Source organism: Ailuropoda melanoleuca, chromosome 20 (assembly GCF_002007445.2).
Source record: "Ailuropoda melanoleuca isolate Jingjing chromosome 20, ASM200744v2, whole genome shotgun sequence".
Taxonomy (NCBI): domain Eukaryota; kingdom Metazoa; phylum Chordata; class Mammalia; order Carnivora; family Ursidae; genus Ailuropoda; species Ailuropoda melanoleuca.
The window spans coordinates 873,800-892,635 of NC_048237.1; the positions used below are offsets into that span (position 1 = coordinate 873,800).

An 18,836-nucleotide genomic window follows, 5' to 3' on the forward strand; every position below is an offset into this window, starting at 1 on the left:
ACTGGTCAAAACAAGGACAGGAACCAGGAGTTCATCACAAGTCATTTATTCGCTGGAGCCAGGGGGTCCTGGCATGGAGATATCCAGCACCAGCGGTCTGCAATACACGCATGTGGCCTCGCCTGGTTATTCTCACCAGGTTGCTCCCTAGATGTTATCTATTGTGCTGGAAGCCTCCAAAGAAATTAACTCCGGTCCCTTACAAGGAGGACATACACTAAGGCATGTGTAAGATAGGGGTGCCTGTCCTAGCAAGAATAGAAGCAGAAAAAGGAGGAAAAAAAGAGGGTTTTTTTTTAAGGGGGCCCCTTCAGTTTCCCTGTCTTAACGAGATCTCGTAATTTACTCAGTTGAATTTTTTCGTCAATAATGGAGAGTAACAAGAAGAGACTGCATATAGCTCTAAGATACATAGAAATGAATCAGAAGGATGTCAGTCAACTAATATCGGACACATATTGTAAATCGTGTGATTTTTTTCAAGTATTTTTAAAAGATGACTCATCCCCCACTGAAGTGAGCTTGTTTTAACAGAGGGTTTTCACCTCACCTTGTCAAATTATAAAATTATATCATTCTTAAGAAATTTCATAGGGGCGCCTGGGTGGCTCAGTCAGTTGAGCGTCTGCCTTCCACTCAGGTCATGATCCCAGAGTCCTTAAATTGAGCCCCGCATCGGGGCTCCCTGCTGGGTGGGGGGCCTGCTTCTTTCTCTCCCTCTGCCTGCCTCTCCCCCTTGCTTGTGCGCGCTCACTCTCTCTCTCTCTCTCTCTCTCTGTCAAATAAATAAATAAAATCTTAGAAAAAAAAAGTAATCTCATAAACAGGGTGATGTAGGAAAGACATTAGGCTTCAAAGCTGATGGCCAAGAAAGAATTCTTGAGGCATCTTTGGGGCAAAAAGGTGGTTTTATTAAAGCAGAGGGGCAGGACCCCTGGGCAGAAAGAGCTGCACCGGGGTCATGAGCAGGAGCCCATGACATACTTTCAAGTTGGGAGGGCGTTAGGGATAGGGTAAGTCTCTGAGGAATTTTGGAAGCAAGCCCCCTTGAGGGGGCTAGCTATGGTTGGGAAAAGGACTGATAAAATCTGAGTCATGAAACCCTTCAGGTGTGTATCAGTGGGCCATATGCTTGGGGGGTGATTGCCAACATTTATCTTGGAGGGGGGTAGAGATAAACGAAGTTTCCAAAGGAATTTTTATAGGTTAAAGCAGACTTACAGAATCCTGGGGTTGGGCTAATGTTGCCTTTTGCCCTCAGCAAAGTGTCATCAACAGAGAGGCAGTTGAGTTCCTAGAGGAATGTCACTCTGCCTGTTTAGGACTTGTCAGTGGGCTGTAGCTAGTAAGGAAATTTAATATTTTTTCTTCTGCCTTTGTTTCCCACATCACAGGGGTGCCTGGCTAGCTTGGTCGGTGGAGCAGGGGACTCTTGATCTTGGGGTCCTGAGTTTGAGCCCCCCTTTATGTAATCTTGTTTTTAAACTTGTCGTTTTGAGAGAAATTATTTGATTTTACTTTTTTAGTAATCTCTACGCCCAACAGGGGACTCAAACCCAAAACCCCAAGATTAAAAGTCCCATGCTCTTCCGACTGAGCCAGCCAGGTGCCCCTCAAGAAACTTTTTAAAGAAAACGTGTTTACATCTGAAAATGAGTAACGTGTACATGTTGTCTGTTTTTAAGAGGAAGGCTGTGGAAGAATGGATGAGGGTCAGGGCCAGACTTCTGGCTGCAGTAACCCCCAGTCCCTGGTAAGAGTTTTAGGTAAAATCCTACGCAGCCACACTCACTGAGCGCTAAGCATCAAGCACCAAGCTCATGCCCTTCTCTCTCTCTTTTTTTAAGTTTTTTTCTTTTTTTTACACTTTTTTGCACTTCTAATGGGGAAAGTTGCATCGGGTTTTTTGCAGACCATGACCCAGTCTTTGCGGTTACTCCAGCCTCCTTGGGCAAAAATGAGGCAGAAAATCTTGCAGGTGGCTGGCACTGAGACCCTGATTGTTCCTGTTAAGCTGGTGTGTCTCCCTATTGTCCAACCCCACACATTCACTTGCTCCCTGCTTAGCTCATAGACAGATATAAATGTAAATGTTGTATTAATCAAATGTATGGGTATATGTCATAAATATTTTCTCTCAGTATTGCCTACATTTTGAAATCCTGAACCTTAGAGTTTTACATGTAACCTTGAGCTATTACTCAAAACAAAACACACATCCTTTCTTCTTGTAGTTCTTGGCCTGCTGAATCTTTGAAAGGCCTAAGAGAGATATATAGCGACCTATTCTCACTCAACTTGGCCAATCTAATGAGTCTCTGTTACTCTAAGAGAATTTTCCTAGCCTCGTCCTCCTGAGACCAGGGTCATTTTTTTTTAAGATTGTACTTATTTATTTATTTGAGAGAGAGGGAGAGTGAGAGAGCACAAGCAGGGGGCAGGGGAGCAACAGAGGGAGAGGGAGAAGCAAGCTCCTTACTGAGTAGGGAGCCCAATATGGGGCTCGATCCCAGGACTCTGGGATCATGACCTGAGCCGAAGGCAGAGGCTTAACTGACTGAGTCACCCAAGCGCCCCACCAGGGTCATGTTGAATTGCATTCCAGGAACAAAGAAGTCCAGCTGGTAGAAATGCACCATGTCCACTTGTTGAATATGTAACCTGGTCTCCAAAATTATTAACAGGACCTACTAACTTGAATTCCTATTTTGGAATATATCAGTATCTTTATAACCTCCCCATTTCTACACTGTACCAAGTAGAGTTTACAAATCTCAGTCAAATGACAGGAACCTAAACATCTGACATTAGAATGAGTTTAGTAATTCAGTTGATAATGACATTTTCCCCTTAACTACGGGCGGGGGGTGGGAAGGAGGATAATGCATCTCACTTGATGCTTAATCAACCTAAAATATACTGAGATTCCAAAAATGAACATAAAACACAAGACATAGAATCAATAATCAAAAATAGAAGAAATATTCTTTGGCAGGGTGAGGAGCTAATTGGAGAAATAGATAGAGATCATAGAGTCCTATCATGAGCAGAATACAAAAACATTGCCTTCTGAAAAAACGTCTAAAACATAACAAAAGGGAAGGCATTCTGCAAGTTCCTAAAGAAGAAAAGAGGACCACAAGAGAGGAATACAGATAATAGTAGTCTGTGGAATTCCATTGAAAAAATAAAAGCTATGCTATGGACACCAAGAATCAAAGGATATTTGATCCTTTCTACATATATTTTATTCTTTTTTTTTTAGATTTTATTTATTTATTTGACAGAGATAGAGACAGCCAGCGAGAGAGGGAACACAAGCAGGGGGAGTGGGAGAGGAAGAAGCAGGGCTCATAGCAGAAGAGCCTGATGTGGGGCTCGATCCCACAACACCGGGATCACGCCCTGAGCCGAAGGCAGACGCTTAACAACTGCACCACCCAGGCGCCCCTACATATATTTTATTCTTATATGAAGAGAACAGAGAGACATTTTTAGATAATTAATATTTATTTAAGTGATATTTCTGAGTGCCCTTGATGTGGCAAGCACTATGCTAAGTGCAGTGTGTGTACTGTGGTGAAGAAAATAGACATGGGCCCGAATTTAAAAATCCTCTCCCCACGTACTTTGCTTGTGATAATTATAGAGTATACGTCAACTATTGAGCTGTAAATCTGTGAAAGAGGATGTTGCCTATTTATCACAAGTGATAACCAGTAACGTCAATATCCATGTGCCTTACAAATGAGGAATGGATACTTCCCAAGCTAGCTCGGAGGGGTGTATTTGAACTAAGAAGAGAAAATCTTTCTATCACAGCAGTTAATTACCCTCAGTAAGAGCCCATCATAACCAGGAACATTGCACATTTGGCATCAAGACTATGGCTTGGGACCTCTTTTGTGCCCTGCACCAGTGGATCAAGTGAGGAAAAATCATTTCTCTAATCTGGGAAAGATAATAAAAGACAAATATCAAAGATGAAAAGGTGGTGCAGGCCATCATCCAATGCCCCTAGACAGCTATGAAGATGCACTCCTCGGATCTCCTCCTATGGGGATCATAACTGACCGATGGCCCCAAATGCCACACTGTATCTGCTATACTTCCTGTGGGCTGCCCTCAAACAATCAGTGTGGCAGGGATACTAAGTCAGACCCATTTCTGCCAGATGCAGGACGCCTCTCATCATGACCTTGGGCTCAATGATTCTCCATCAGCCTGGCTGAAACTCTTTCAGAACTGTGCATATCCAACCTGTTTTTCTTCCCTCCCTCTTTCACAGAGTGCACTCTTACGGTTCTTCCTGCCTCCTCTGACTTCCTCTCCTTTTCCCCCTCACAGGAATTTCTCCCAATAAATCTCTTAGAAACCTAATCCCATCTTAATGTCCGCTCCACTGAGAACCTAAAAAAACACACATGTCCACAAAACAGATTAAAACTGCAACCCATGAGGGCATCTGGGTGGCTCAGTCGGTTAAGCGTCTGCCTTCAGCTCAGGTCATGATCCCAGGGGCCTGGGATCCAGTCCCACATTGGGTTCCCTGCTTCACAGGGAGTCGGCTTCTCCCTCTGCTCCTCCCCCCACTTGTTCTCTCTCAAATAAATAAATAAATAAAATCTTAAAAAAAAAAAAACCTGCAACCCATGATTTCAAAAGAAAATAATCCAAGACATGAAAGAACAACGTGCACCAAAATTAGAAAAATTTCAGGAAAAAAGATGACATATTCAGGAAAAGTTACAAATAAAAGTAAAAATTGGGACTACTGGGTGGCTCAGTCAGTTAAGGGTCTGCCTTTGGCTCAGGTCGTGGTCCCAGGGTCCTGGGATCAGGCCCGGAGTCAGACTCCCTGCTTGGTGGGGAGCCTGTGCTTCTTCCTTTCCCTCTGCCCCTCCCCCTTTGCCCGTCCTCCACTTCCCCTCCCCCTTTGCCCCTCCTCCTGCAGTGGTTTCTCTTTCTCTCTCAAATAAATAAAATCTTTTTAAAAAAGTAAAAGTCACTTAAAAGATAAAGACTAATCCAGAAGACAACAAATGCAAATAAACACAATAAATAATGCCTTAACAGAAGATTTGTTTAAAAGGGAAAACTTTGTACAAAGACGTGAAAGGTAAAAAATGGCACTACTTGGGATCTTTGATGACAGAGTTTCTTTAATTTCCCAAAAAACTTATTTCAGTTGCTTCATACCTTCATTGTTGAGAGTTTCTCTAAACCTAATTATTAGCCATTTCCCTTTTTCATAAACTTGTGGAGAAAACCAGTTGGTCATCATTCATCTCTAACCAAATTATCCAAACCTTCCTCAGAGAATTTTTTTTTCCATTTACTTATTTTGGGGATAGGAGGTGGGGGCTATGTCTTTTGAATGTTGCCTAGCTTCTCCACACTTATATATTTTTTAATGTAATTCAAAGTTACTAATACCATTCCAGTCAAGGTATGAAACCAGCATTAATATAGCAGAATTCATGGATTAGTTATGAAATGGGCTCATCTATGCTTTGGGGGGATTGCGACTTGGTCAAATGATTAGACTCAAATCCTCAACCTAGTCTACCCTGTTAAGCTTTTCCAAGCATGGAAACAAAGAGTGGCCGCTTTATCAACGCCATCAACAAATACCGGTTAAGCATTTTCAATCAATAAAGAACTGTGTTCACTGTTTTAGATGTCTTAAGGACATCCTCAATCCATGAGGAGGGTGGTGTGGAGGTTTTCGCTTTGTTTTGTTTTTACGAACAATACTTTGGATTAAGAACAGAGACATATAAAATTTAGGTGTAAGTCAGCTTTTGAGAAATTGCGTTACTGAAGGAAGGGAACAATCCCAATTACGTCAATGTCAGAATAAAAGAAGACACATCTATGTTGGTAGCTCAACGTGAGAAACAGGCGGGACATTTAGAAGAACCATCAAGTTCTGCTTCTTACGTCTAAGTCTCCAGTGCTCAGTCTGACTTAGCCCCAAACATCCCCACTTTCAAGTCTGTCTTGGAAATAAGACATGAAATTATAATAAAAATCTGGGGCGCCTGGGTGGCACAGCGGTTAAGCGTCTGCCTTCGGCTCAGGGCGTGATCCCAGCGTTATGGGATCGAGCCCCACGTCAGGCTCCTCCTCTATGAGCCTGCTTCTCCCTCTCCCCACTCCCCCTGCTTGTGTTCCCTCTCTCGCTGGCTGTCTCTATCTCTGTCGAATAAATAAATAAAATCTTTAAAAAAAATTTATAAAAAAAATTAAAATGTGATTATGTCTCTTCAAGTTCCCAAAAGGTAACACATATGATAATAATATCAACGTATTGAGAGTTTACTTGGGCCAGACATTATTATCTCATTAAACCTCTCATTCTAGTAACCCTGTGAGGTAGCAACTATCTTGCTTTCCTAGAATTCAAATTTAGACTGCCAGATTCCAGATGGCAAGCATTTTATCCCTATGTTCTGTTACCTTCCTATGACAAAAAATAATATAGCCAATTCATGTTAGAGCTAACCTACAGTGACAGGGATATTTTATTTTGCTAATACTTGAGCCAACAATTTAAAGTAAAAGCAAAGTTGAGATGCTGTGTAGCTCAGTCGTTAAGCGTCGGCCTTCGGCTCAGGTCATGATCCCAGGGTCCTGGGATCAAGTCCCACAACGGGCTCCCTGCTCAGCGCGGAGCCTCTTCTCCCTCTGCCTGCCGCTCCCCCTGCTTGTGCGCTCTCTCTGACAAATAAATAAATAAAATCCTAAAGTAAAAGTGAAGTGTCACAAGAGATGAGGCTAAGTGCGTGTGAATTAAAGTGAGGGGAGAAAAAAGGTGACCCCAAAAGGAAGGAGAGCAGTGACTATAGAATTTACAACACCTGTCTTAAGCAATCGTCAAGACTCCTTCCAGAGCCTTCAGATTATAAAGCCAAAGTCTCCTTTATTAGAATCAAAGTTTACTGACCTAAATGCAAACCAGACATCTAACTCTCTGACAGATATAGTTTCCCGTATTTCACCCCAGAATTATTATATTTGGACTCTTGCAGTTGCAGCAAAGGCAGTACTTTCACCCATCCAGTCAGCAGATATCAAAACGTTAAAATATTCCATAGTTGACTAATATGTTTGCTGACAGAATCAAGAGGGCACACAGCGCAGTGAGTTCATTTTCACGCTACCTGTTAATTGAACCCTTCAGGATGTTTAGCATATTGCTTCCAGTTAACCTGCTAATTTGCATTCCAAATGCCAACAATATCCAGTAGAATATATGTTTAAAGGTGAAGCTCAGACTTAGACTACCCAGGTTTATTTTTTTATTTTTATTTTTCCAAAGATTTTGTTTATTTATTTGCTTGTTTGTTTGCTTATTCATTTATTGAGGGCACGTGAGTGGGGGGAGAGGCAGAGGGAGAGGGAAGAGAGAGAATCTCAAGCAGACTCCTCGCTGAGCGGGGAGCCCAATCTCACAACCCTGAGATGATGACGTGAGCTGAAATCAAGAGTCCGTCCCTCAACCGACTGAGCCACCACGGGGCCCCTAAACTGCCCAGGTTTAAATCTAATTGTCATCTAACAAGCTTTGTGATCTTGGGCGTGATATTTAACCATCTGAATACTCACTTTCTTTAACTGCAAAATGGGGTTGACAGAATGTATCTCACAGATAGCAGGAACTAAATGAGGTAATAATATGTATATGTGCTTGCCAAAATATCGTGTACCTAATTTTCTGTTAGCTATTTATCTAAGAGGACAGTTTAACATGGAGAATAATGTTTTTTTTTAAAAAAACCATAAATCTATAAACTATTAATTTCTGTTATCTTGGGTTAGCTAAATTTGGGTTTTTCTTACCTTTCCCTTACTGAATTCTCCCGTTCTTACACGGGAGAAAAATCCCAAGACTTCAGAGTTAACCAGAGAGAAAAGCAAGGAACACAGGTATTTAATGCATCCAGAAATAGTCTTCTCCCGTCTACGGTGCTTCTCCAAGCGCCCAGGCAAGGGCCCGGCCCCGCCCCGCCCCTCGACTTCGGGACGCGGAGACCAGCCCTGGGGCCACGCAGTCTTCGGCGGGCTACGGAGGAACCGAGATCCTGATCCCACCCAAGCACCGTTACCTTCCGAGGCGATTTACATATCGGTTGTTTATTGGCTACTAGAAGCACTCGCTCTTCTCATTGGCTGACACTGCTCCGTGCGGGTCACAGGCCTCATCATTTCCGTTTCCGCTGGCCTCCGGTGCCATGGCGACCGCGAGGGGACTGAGGCATCTGCTGACGTCTAGCAGGTGGCGCCGCCGCGGTGGAGAAGCTCCCCAGTCCCGCGTGAGTGTCTGCTTCCCCTGCTCTCGGAGAGACTCTCGATCTCAGGAATAGCTCCCCTCCGAGGAAGAGCGCATTCGGCAGCCCCTTCCTCAGCGAACGCCAGAGCCTCCCCTTCTGCCCCGCAATCAGCTTTTCTTTCCCTGCCTTCAGGCGCTCGCCGCCGTCGTGCCGGGCGTATCCCAGGTCGATAACAATAAAGATTTTCTGGGGAAGAAGCCCCATCGCCAGCACCCCGGCATCTTGCGGCTGCCATGCGTAGAGGTGCCGGAAGCGCTGGCTGCCGCTGCGCAGCTCCTGCTGCTCGGTGAGTAACGGTGGGAAGCGGAAGCCCGAGAAGCAGCGGAGACTGGGTCTGCGTTAAATGGTATCACCTTTCATCTCTGGCCCATAGAGTACTCGATGCCCAATGTGGAGAAGAAGGTGCAAGCGCTGACCAATTATCTGTGGAGCCGGCGTTTACCTGTAGAGCCGGAGGAGTTGCAAAGACGGGCTGTACATCTTGAGGAAAAATTCTTGGAAAACCCAGGTAGCGTCTAAGAATAAGGAGTAGGCCAAATTGAAATATCGATGGGAGATTAAAAGCAAGAAATAATTTTACAGATCTGTTTGAGTGTCTATCTCAAGTAGATACTGCGGTTTCTTGTTTGACTTTCTGGCCAGAGCTGCTTGTTACAGTGGTGCCTTGTTAAAAGAAGACAGTTTCCGGGGTTGCTTTTGGGGCTTTGGTAAAGGCCCAGCGAAGTACTTCAGTATCCTGTCAAAATCTAGGTCTTGGTTTTTTTCCTCCAAATCCACTGGATTAGAACGGTCTAAATTTTGATTCAAGTGGAATAAAATCCCTCTATGGCTCCCTGTCCAGTACTGAAACACTCTTCAGGGATAGGAGAATGAGTATAATTCATCAAGTTATTTTCATGAGTGTGAGCTCCTTAATATTACAGACCTGCCTTTTATTCATCTTGTATTCCCTGCACTTCCCCCACACATCCTGATTCCTAGTAGATAAAATAGTAAGTACTGAACTGAACACAATCCTGAGACTTAAGATTTTCAAGCCCCTTTCTTCCCTCTAGGAACATTGGAGATGTCACACACTCTGAAGTTTGGGGGAACTGAAGAAAATCCACAGAATATTGTCCTTATCCTGTCCTTTTAAATCTTTGAGACACTTCCCTTTAAAAGAGAGCAAAACCTGTGGGATGGGTCTGGTCTTGTTGAATAAACTGCCGTTGGAGACAAAATACTATCTGATACATTCTGGTGATGATGGTGGTGGTTGCTGTTAATTCTTACCAGCAATTTTTCTCTAGATTTCACTTCTTTCTTAAGCTTTGAGGTTTTGCCTATGATGGGAGTTGCAGAGGAATGGGCAAGCAGCATATTCAGATATTGGATCTGAGCCCTGTTCTTCCTAGGTCCTCACTCTCGGTTCTTGTTCTCACCACAGACTTACTTCAGGTGGAGGAGAAACTTCGTGAAGCAGTGCTGCGAGCCCTACGCAAAACTACGTACCATTGGCAAGAACTGAGGTAAGGGGCTAGAAGTGCTGCAAAAGAAAAAAAAATCTTGTCTCTAGGAAGACTGGGGAAGTACTATTACACAGTTCGTTGTTTGAAAGGCCTACCTGGTTTGTAACTCAGGACTCTTCTCTTTTAAGAAGTGAAAGTACTGAGCTGGAATGATTTCATTCCTAAAAATCTAGAAGGTTAACTATGGGATGGAGGTTATTTCCTGGTGGGTATGACTCCCTGGTTTTTCCGGCAGCTACAATGAGAGCCTGAGCCTCGTGTATATGGCAGCAAGACTGGATGGTGGCTTTGCAGCGGTCTCCAGGGCATTCCACGAGGTGAAAGCCCCTTAGCTTCCAACTTTTTACCATCAGTTCCCTTATTCATAAAGTAGTCTCCTGGGGTATGGTTCTTGGGACATTGCATGTGCTTTTTTTTTTTTTTTTTTTTTTAAGAGGCTCTCTTTATCCCTTGAAAGGGTTTCATGACCCAAGAAAGGTTTAAAATCACTGTTTTAGGAGGTTCCCATTCTATAAAGTATTTACATTGAATCTCAAAAAAACATTCACATCTCATCTGCCCTGTCATGGTTCCCTAATTCCTTGGGGCCCTAAATAAGGGTGTACTTACCCCACTGTGGGGCATTACATATTTCTTCAGATCCGGGCTCGAGTTCCAGAGTTCCAGCCCCAAACCTTAATGGACTTTGGCTCGGGTACTGGTTCTGTCACTTGGTAAGTATCATTCTGTCTCTGTCAATTCTAGCTCTAGAGAGCCACATGTATAACACTCCAAGAGACTACAGAACCAGAGGGAGAATAGGAAAATTGGGAACTAGAATGTTTCTTCTCTCAGATTAGGTAAGGCATAAGAAAGTGTATGGATTAGGGCCAGAACTTAAAGAAACTTCAAGTGAAAAAAGACCCATGTTTAGAAAGATAAACAAGGAAAGGAATTTAGTCTAGGGCATATCACCAAGATTTTTTTTTTTTACCTACAAATAGTTTCTCTGAGTCTGCCCTTTTTTTTAGGAGTAGTAAATGAAATAAGAAAATAACACTGTTAGTTTTTCTAACTATTTTAAGATAATACTGTTTCCCAGGGGTGGGGCTGGAGGCAGAGGGATCTCTTGTAGGGATGACTAGTTGTCATGAGAAATGGTGATTTATATTTTGCCATCTTAGGGCTGCTCATAGTGCTTGGGGCCAGAGCCTGCGTGAATATATGTGTGTGGACAGCTCAGCTGCTATGTTGGTTTTGGCAGAAAAGCTACTGAAAGGTGAGGATAAAGGATAAGGAAGGGCTTCTTCAAAGTTGAAGGAGTTAAGCAGAGAACTAGAAAAGAATGTTTTATTGGGGATTTGAGGAGGGCTAAAAGTTAGACGAGTCTGATTTCTTTCCAGTGTTATGGTCAAGCAGAAGGTGGTGGAGGCCTTTGCTGGATGGTGGGTAGGTTGGGTAAGATAAACAGGATAGGCAACCTAGTGTTTCCCTGCCCTTTGTTTTTGTTTTTTTTTAAGATTTTATTTACTTGAGAGAGAGAACATGAGTTGGGGGGGAAGAGCAGAGGGAGAAGCCGACTCCCCACTGAGCAGTGAGCCCCAACCAGGGAGCCTGACCCAGGGCCCAATCCCAGGACCCTGGATCATGACTTGAGTTAAAGACTGGCGCTTAAGCATCTGACCCACCCCGGTGCCCCACTGGTGGTTTTCTTTAGCCTTGGGACCATATTTCTTACCGAGCCAGCACTTCAGTTTATACCTATACGCTCATAGTTGCCACGCCTCTGCTTTACTCCACAGGTGGTTCAGAATCTGGGGAGCCTTATGTTCCAGGTGTCTTCTTCAGACAGTTTCTACCTGTATCACCCAAGGCGAGTGACAATGTTTAAAGTGTGTTAAATGTGGAATTTGGCAGATGGAAAACTGTGGCTTCAGCTTTGCAACCCAGCCTTGAGTGGTAGACGATAAAAGAGAACAGAAAAAATATAAGGGGATAGAACTGGGTTATACTCTTGGAAGAGGGGCCAGGGGGATGTCAGGTCTGTCACGTTCCTTGTCTCGGCCCTCAGGTGCAGTTCGATGTGGTAGTGTCCGCCTTCTCCCTAAGCGAGCTTCCCAGCAAGGCCGACCGCACGGAGCTAGTCCACACCCTGTGGCGCAAGACAAGTCATTTTCTGGTGAGTTGGAATCCTTTTTCCCTTCAAGTTTTAAAGCAGCGTCATGGGTTTCACGTATTTCCTTCTCTCCGTTGGAACTTGTGTTCATTCTTGACCATTTGTCTCACGCGTAGATCCCTTTGTCCCTCTTTTAGGCTCTCCATTCCCATCTTATATGGGGATGGCCCTTTCCTTTAGGGCCTCTACTTCATCTGTGAATGTTCTGACAGAGCTGCTAGCATTTATATTTTCATGTAATTCAGGGCTTATGCTTATTTTCCTCTTTTGTGAACAGATATTGGTAGAGAATGGAACAAAAGCTGGGCACTGCCTTCTCATGGATGCCAGGGACTTGGTCCTCAAGGTAAGATTCTTTCTCCTTCCTTCACCCCTGCCCAACCATCTGTCACCAGTCCCTGCTACTCCCTTAAGAACTGAAGAGACTCTGTCATACAAGTGGTAGGGGTGACTCTCAGGATATTAGGCATATAAAGTCGTTATGATATAGGATAGTGATTAGTAAACTAGGACCTGTGGCTCAAATCTGGCCTGCCACCTGTTTTTATATGTGCCGTGCTTATTGGTGTGTCTCTTGTCTATGGCTGCTTTTTTTTTCTTTTTTAAGATTTTATTTATTTGTCAGAGAGAGAGTGAGCACAAGCATGGTGAAGGGCAGGCAGAGGGAGAAGCAAGCTCCCTGCTGAGCAAGGAGCGTGATGCAAGACTCGATCACAGGATCCTGGGATCATGACCTGAGCCCAAGGCATACTATAAACAGCAGAGTTGAATAGTTGGGACAGAAACAGGTTTTGCCTACTCTCTGGGCCTTTAAAAAAGAAAAAGTGGGGGCGCCTGGGTGGCACAGCGGTTAAGCGTCTGCCTTCGGCTCAGGGCGTGATCCCGGCGTTGTGGGATCGCCCCACATCAGGCTCCTCCGCTATGAGCCTGCTTCTTCCTCTCCCACTCCCCCTGGCTTGTGTTCCCTCTCTCACTGGCTGTCTCTATCTCTGTCAAATAAATAATAAAATAAAATCTTTAAAAAAAAAAAAAGAAAGAAAAAGTGTGCCAACCCCTGATCCAGGGCATTGCTAAGCCAAGAACCTTATCTTTTGGGGACAGTATGAGCCAATGTATAATCATAAATTTAACTGTCCTGGAGTGGGATCTTTTTGAGAGTAGAGGTTGCTGACAAGGGAGAGCACCGTACTATGTGCCAAGTTCCTGCTTTTCTCCTACTGCAGAGAGAGTTCTTTGTTTGCAGTATTAGAGAAGCAGCCAGCTTAAGTTAAGGAGCCTAGTTAATAATTACCAGAATTGAATGTTAAAGGAGTCATCAGTTGACTGAGTGCAGAGATTGAGTTATGAGAATAGACCCCTCATACTCAGCTTAATTTTTTTGATTTCAGGGAAAAGAGAAGTCACCTTTGGACCCTCGACCTGGCTTTGTCTTTGCCCCAGTGAGTATTACTTCTACCTTTCCCAGCATGCAAAGATGTGAACTCAGCTGTGGCCAGGAAAAGTAAGAGTAAAGCTAAGCCACCCTCTACTATTTTGTGTCCCTATCCAATTTCTTTCTTAGTTGTTCCCCGGGCACTCCCGACCTCCAGCTCCTATGCTCCCATTGCCCTAACCCTTCTTAACTCTATCACTCCCCGTTTTCCAGTTGTATGATTTTGTGGTTCTTTTGTCTTGTGTGTTCACAGTGTCCACATGAACTTCCTTGTCCCCAGTTGACCGCGTCTAAGCCCCTGGCCTGTAGCTTTTCTCAGGCTTACCACTGCATCCCCTTCAGCTGGGTATGTATCCTGAGAATGTTATGGCAGAGAGAAAATAGCCTGGGGGACAGGATGATAAAGAGTCAGAGGTGGGAAGAGTTGGAGAAGTCAGAGAAGAGCCTGGAGGTTTTCCGGCTGGAGTGTGCATGGCTTATAGAATATTAAAAGGGCTGTAGGGATGGGAGGGGAGGTCACAATTTTTTTCCCATCTCTTTTTTCTCCAAATATTCTCTATATCCTTATCTTAGAACAAGAAGAATCAAAAAGAAGAAAAGTTCTCGATGGTAATTCTTGCCCGGGGGTCTCCAGAGGAGGCTGACCGCTGGCCCCGTATCACTCAGCCTGTCCTTAAACGGCCACGCCATGTGCATTGTCACCTGTGCTGTCCCGATGGGCATATGCAGCATGCTGTGATCACAGCCCGCCAGCATGGCAGGTATAAAGGGTGTGACCAAAATTAGGGAGAGGTGGCAAGGACCTGCAGCCCACGCTGACCTCTCTTTTCCATAGGGATTTGTATCGCTGTGCCCGTGTCAGCTCCTGGGGGGATCGTTTACCTGTGATCACGCCTTCAGAGTCCGAGCTTCCTCCATCCCTTGCTGAAGACCCCCCTGGGAAGTGACAAGGAGGCGTAACAAGTATTTTCTTATTTAGGCCTGCCAAGGCTGAAGCTCCCTGGTATCCAGGGTGGGAGTGCTGGTAGCCCTGTGTATCTGTTTGTTTGAGGCTTTAATAATAATAAAAAGTTTTCAAAGAGTAGAAATGGATCTTGTGATTCTTAAAAGGTACAAAGATCAGTTGTCATGTCCTATGCTGTAACAGACAGAATCCTCAGATATTCAGTTCCTGTCTCCCCGCACAGATCTCAAGCTCGCCTTCTCCTATAAGAATGCTGCTGCTTCTACCAGAGACCAGGACTTCCCAGGGAAGTAATCCAGGGCAGTAGGGAAAGCTGCCCCCAGTCCCTGAGCACTGGCTTAGCAGGTGTCGTGGTTGTTAGGTGGGCCACCTAAATAGGGGAACCAGGCGGCCTAGCCTCTGTTTTTCTCCCTCCTTTCCTTCTGTGTTCCTCAGGGTTCATCCGCTCCCCCGGAGTTTGCCTGATACATTTTCTTCAAGAGCCGATCCCCAACAAGACTGAATTTTCCGTCTCCATCCCTGCAGATCCAGGCAGGAGCCTTCAGTTTGCTTGGTTCGTTTCTCAGTTTTTCCCTAGGCTTCACTGTTTCAGAGCTAGAGAACGTTTCTTTGTCTTAAAATTCTCAGGCACTCTCCCCCAGTATACACGGTCCTGACTTAACCGTGGCTTGATTTTCAAATTTTCAACTCTAAGGTGATGTGAAAGTGAGGCACATTCAGTAGAAGCCAGACCTTGAGTTTTGAATTTGGATCTTGTCTCAGGTCAGCAGTGTGCGCTATGATAGTCTCTCGTGATGCCAGGGCAGCCGCAGCTCCCAGGCGATCGCACATCGTGAGGGTAAACGGCTGGTACACTTACAACCGTTCTGGTTTTCACTTCCAGGACAGTATGTGGTAAATTACATGAGACTTCAACACTTTATTATAAAACAGACTTTGGTTAGATGATTTTGCCCAACCGTGGGCTAATGTAAGTGTTCTGAGCATGTTTAAAGCTAGTCGAAGCTAGGATTGGTAGCTTGGGTGTATTAAATGCATTTCAACTAGGAGGTTTTTAATTTAGGATGGAACCATTGGGACATCACCCTCTCAAAAGTTGAGGAAGATCTGTATATATCCAGAAACAGGCACAGTCAAAAGTTGGAACAGCATCAGTATTGTAATACTAGAAATCTCAACTCCCCACTAGAAATTGCCATGCCTGCAACTGTTTCTCTGGGGTTACAGGAGAGGGGAGGCCCCTCATCTGCTAGTTTCCACAGAGTGGCGGGTGGCAGCACTACCTCTCAGCCCCACCTCCTCCCCAAAGGTGGCCCCAAATCCCCTCTGAAAAGGTAGGGTTCAGATATCAGTCTAACAACCTATGAGACATGGAGTGGGGTGGAGAGGGTATGGGAGTCTTAGATCAAATGTCTTGAATAAGGCAGGACCAGGTGTCCCCAGTACAAAACAGCTGGGAAGGACCTACCATCGACTCCCATTTTGGATTAGACCAGCGCCAGGCACGAACGAAGACTGTCCACAGCATTTGGATTAGTCATGGCAGTGAAGAGGAGAAGACACACAGCGCAGGCTGTGCCTGGCAGGGAGTCTGGAGTTTCTGGTTTCCCAGTTCTGGAAGGCGTGAGCCAGGGGAGGGGCCTCCTCGTAGGGGGAGGGCGGGAGTCTGGGGCAGGGCCCCAGTCAGCTATGCAAGGCTGTGCAAGCAGAGGCAACGCAGAACAGGAGGATCCCAGCGGCCTCCTGGAACTCAGGAGGGTAGATACCCGCGCTTTGACCGGCGACGTCCACACTCCTCCCAAGATCGTAACTCGCATTTGCTATTCTGAGGCCTCTGCTTTTCCTGGACCCCAAGGATGGAACCACTACTAGGAGTGAAAATTGGCTGCCTGTTTGCCCTGCTGGTTCTCACCCTGGCCTGTGGCCTTATTCCCATCTGCTTCAAGTGGTTCCAGATTGATGCCGCTACAGGTACGTACAGCCCTGCCGCCCCGGCCCCAGAACCTCCGCCTAACCATGGCCCTGTCACCTGTCCTGATGCCTTGCTCGGAGGCTCTCACCACCCCTGAGCTGGGGATATCGGGTGCTACCTGTTTGCTCTTCTGTCACCTCTCCTATCTCATCGCCCACTGGATCGTAACTCCTCCATTGTTTAGGTCGTCACCGCCGGATCCTCAGCCTCCTGGGCTGCGTCTCTGCTGGTGTTTTCCTGGGAGCCGGGCTCATGCACATGACCGCTGAAGCCCTGGAGGGAATCGACTCCGAGATCCAGAAGTTTAAGATGCAGGTGAGCCGCAGAAATGGTGAGCAGCAGGGCTGTGAGGCCAGAATGATGAGGTGGGAAATGAAAGAGCCAAGGACAAGGGTGGAAGGACAGGGAAGAGGACAGCTTTTGGTGGCTGGACTTCAAGAAAAGTGATGGAGCTGAAGGAGCGGGACAGGAAGCTGGGCGGCTCTATCCCTAACCTGATTTCTGCTTTTCTCTCCCAGAACAGGACAGAAAAGGAGGGAAACGCTTCTGATGATTCTGAATCAGCTCAGGTAAGTATCTCCCGCCTGTCCCTCCCTGGGGGGGGACACCCAGAGACTCCTTTCACTGCCAGAGCCCTTTGAGGGAGGAGTTGGTGAGGAAACCAGGAATCCCCCTGCTCCTCAGCTCAGACAGCACAGAGGAAAGGAGGAGCCCACCCAATCCTTTTGGGTTTGTGGAACCCCAGAAAAAGCTCTGCTTTACTCTTTCATTCTTTACTCTTTCTCTGGCCCTTTGACATGCCTCACATTCTTTTCCCATATTTCTAACCCTATATCTCTGGTGTCCCTTAGTCCCTCAGGGATTCTTCTTGTTGCTGTCCGTACCTGCTCTTGGCCTCATTCCCCGGCCCTTCTTTATGCCCAATATGCTGCATCAATCTGGAAGCATCTGATAAAGATGGGAATAAGGCCACAGACCAGAGGGAGAGGCAGCAGGGCAAACAGGCAGCCAATTCTTACTAATTGGACATAGTCCCACGTTTCCCATTCTCTTCAGTCCCCCACTCCCGTGGCCACCCAGTGTACTCGCTTCTCTTCCCTTCCCACCTCACAGCCCGTCTTTCGGTTCCTAGATGGAGTATCCCTACGGAGAGCTCGTCATCTCCCTGGGCTTCTTCTTCGTCTTCTTTTTGGAGTCGCTGGCGTTGCAGTGTTGTCCTGGTGCTGCTGGAGGAACCCCAGTGCAGGAGGAGTGGAGTGGGACCCATGTCCTTGAACTCCACAGCCATGGACCTCTACCCTTACCCTCAAAGCGTCCCCTTCGGGCCCTTGTCCTCTTGCTGTCACTCTCTTTTCACTCAGTGTTTGAAGGGCTGGCCGTGGGGCTGCAGCCAACAGTAGCAACTGCCGTGCAGCTCTGTCTTGCCGTGCTGGCTCACAAGGGGCTCGTAGTGTTTGGGGTAGGACTGCGGCTGGTACAGATAGGCACTGGATCACGATGGGCCACGGTGTCCATTCTGTCATTAGCTCTCATGTCCCCCATGGGCCTAGTCCTGGGGCTGGCTGTGACCCAAGGCGACTCTAAAGGGGGGCAGGGCTTAGCCCAGGCTGTGTTAGAAGGTGTGGCAGCTGGCACCTTTCTGTATGTCACCTTCCTAGAAATTCTTCCCCGGGAGCTAGCTGGCCCTGAGGCCCCTCTGGCCAAGTGGGGCTGTGTAGCTGCCGGTTTTGCCTTCATGGCCTTTATTGCCTTGTGGGCCTGAGAGATTCCTGATTTTTCTGATAGACCTATCTAGGATGGCTTTCCTACCCTCGGGAGACACTTCCCAAATGGCTTTGGCCCTCCACTGAGACTACGTGACACTCACTAGGCAGCATCCTCATGAATCGGACCACAGCTTTCTCCTGCCTGAGATCCATGTCTCTTCCAGGACTGAGAAAAGGACATCTAGGTGGAGTGCCTATAAATTGGAGAATTGATGGGAAGACCATCACTCTAGATTTGACTCTTGTCCCATTTGTGGTACTGTGTATAATAAAATGTCCATTTTACCGTTCACCTTCAGCCACGCTTCATTTCTCCTGCTTGCCTAGGAGCTGCCTGGTAAAGGAGGTGGTGGAGTGGGGAGTGGAAAGGCTGCATATGGAATATTGTATTTTCTGCTGGAATCCAGGCCCCTAGCCATTCTGTAACTTGCAGGCCATGCCCTCCACACATGGGAGCATTGCTGAAATTCCAACAGCCTACTCCTGCCTTGCCCACAGGTGTTGAGAAACTGAGCCAGACTTGCCAGCATTTAGAGAGAAGAAGGGTAAAAACAGAAACCACGGGATCCAGATTTTTCCTACACTAACCACACCCACCCCACTCCCAGTCCCTATTATCAGCCAACCACAGTGTGTACCGCAAACTCTTGAGATCAGGCTAAATAGAGCCTCCTTCCATCTGGTTCCTGTTTTTCACACT

General features: G+C 46.1%; 2 protein-coding genes across 4 annotated transcripts; both read left to right on the forward strand.

Moving 5' to 3' along the window:
- The first annotated feature begins 8,202 nt into the window (after nucleotides 1-8,202).
- On the forward strand, nucleotides 8,203-14,522 carry METTL17 (methyltransferase like 17). Its single transcript, XM_002927825.4, has 14 exons — nucleotides 8,203-8,318; nucleotides 8,469-8,622; nucleotides 8,710-8,844; nucleotides 9,766-9,847; nucleotides 10,083-10,164; nucleotides 10,487-10,560; nucleotides 11,011-11,105; nucleotides 11,629-11,699; nucleotides 11,898-12,005; nucleotides 12,280-12,348; nucleotides 13,391-13,441; nucleotides 13,688-13,780; nucleotides 14,008-14,195; nucleotides 14,270-14,522. Exons 1-14 carry the CDS (start codon nucleotides 8,238-8,240, stop codon nucleotides 14,379-14,381), a joined length of 1,395 nt encoding a protein of 464 aa, XP_002927871.3. The 5' UTR covers nucleotides 8,203-8,237; the 3' UTR covers nucleotides 14,382-14,522.
- A 153-nt stretch (nucleotides 14,523-14,675) lies between these two features.
- SLC39A2 (solute carrier family 39 member 2) lies at nucleotides 14,676-18,426 on the forward strand. Of its 3 annotated transcripts, XM_034648490.1 has the most exons (5): nucleotides 14,676-14,951; nucleotides 16,254-16,369; nucleotides 16,555-16,685; nucleotides 16,889-16,939; nucleotides 17,503-18,132. In XM_034648490.1, the coding sequence occupies exons 2-5, from the start codon at nucleotides 16,255-16,257 to the stop codon at nucleotides 18,130-18,132; spliced, it is 927 nt and encodes a 308-aa protein (XP_034504381.1). In that variant the 5' UTR covers nucleotides 14,676-14,951; nucleotide 16,254. The 3 variants fall into 3 exon arrangements, with proteins under 3 accessions (XP_034504381.1, XP_019664122.1, XP_019664121.1); XM_019808563.2 differs by having other exon boundaries at nucleotides 14,676-16,369; nucleotides 16,894-16,939; nucleotides 17,503-17,638; XM_019808562.2 differs by lacking the exon at nucleotides 14,676-14,951 and having other exon boundaries at nucleotides 16,255-16,369; nucleotides 17,503-18,426.
- The last annotated feature ends 410 nt before the right edge of the window (nucleotides 18,427-18,836 follow it).

What these genes read in the sequence shown, in the direction of transcription:
- METTL17 (XM_002927825.4), top strand. Translation starts at nt 8,238, where the DNA reads ATGGCGACCGCGAGGGGACTGAGGCATCTGCTGACGTCTAGCAGGTGG. An exon ending in GAGAAGCTCCCCAGTCCCGC is followed by an intron (nt 8,319 to 8,468) that starts GTGAGTGTCTGC and finishes CCCTGCCTTCAG; the next exon opens with GCGCTCGCCGCCGTCGTGCC. An exon ending in GGTACTGGTTCTGTCACTTG is followed by an intron (nt 10,561 to 11,010) that starts GTAAGTATCATT and finishes TTGCCATCTTAG; the next exon opens with GGCTGCTCATAGTGCTTGGG.
- SLC39A2 (XM_034648490.1), top strand. Translation starts at nt 16,255, where the DNA reads ATGGAACCACTACTAGGAGTGAAAATTGGCTGCCTGTTTGCCCTGCTG. An exon ending in CCAGATTGATGCCGCTACAG is followed by an intron (nt 16,370 to 16,554) that starts GTACGTACAGCC and finishes TCCATTGTTTAG; the next exon opens with GTCGTCACCGCCGGATCCTC. An exon ending in ATGATTCTGAATCAGCTCAG is followed by an intron (nt 16,940 to 17,502) that starts GTAAGTATCTCC and finishes TTCGGTTCCTAG; the next exon opens with ATGGAGTATCCCTACGGAGA.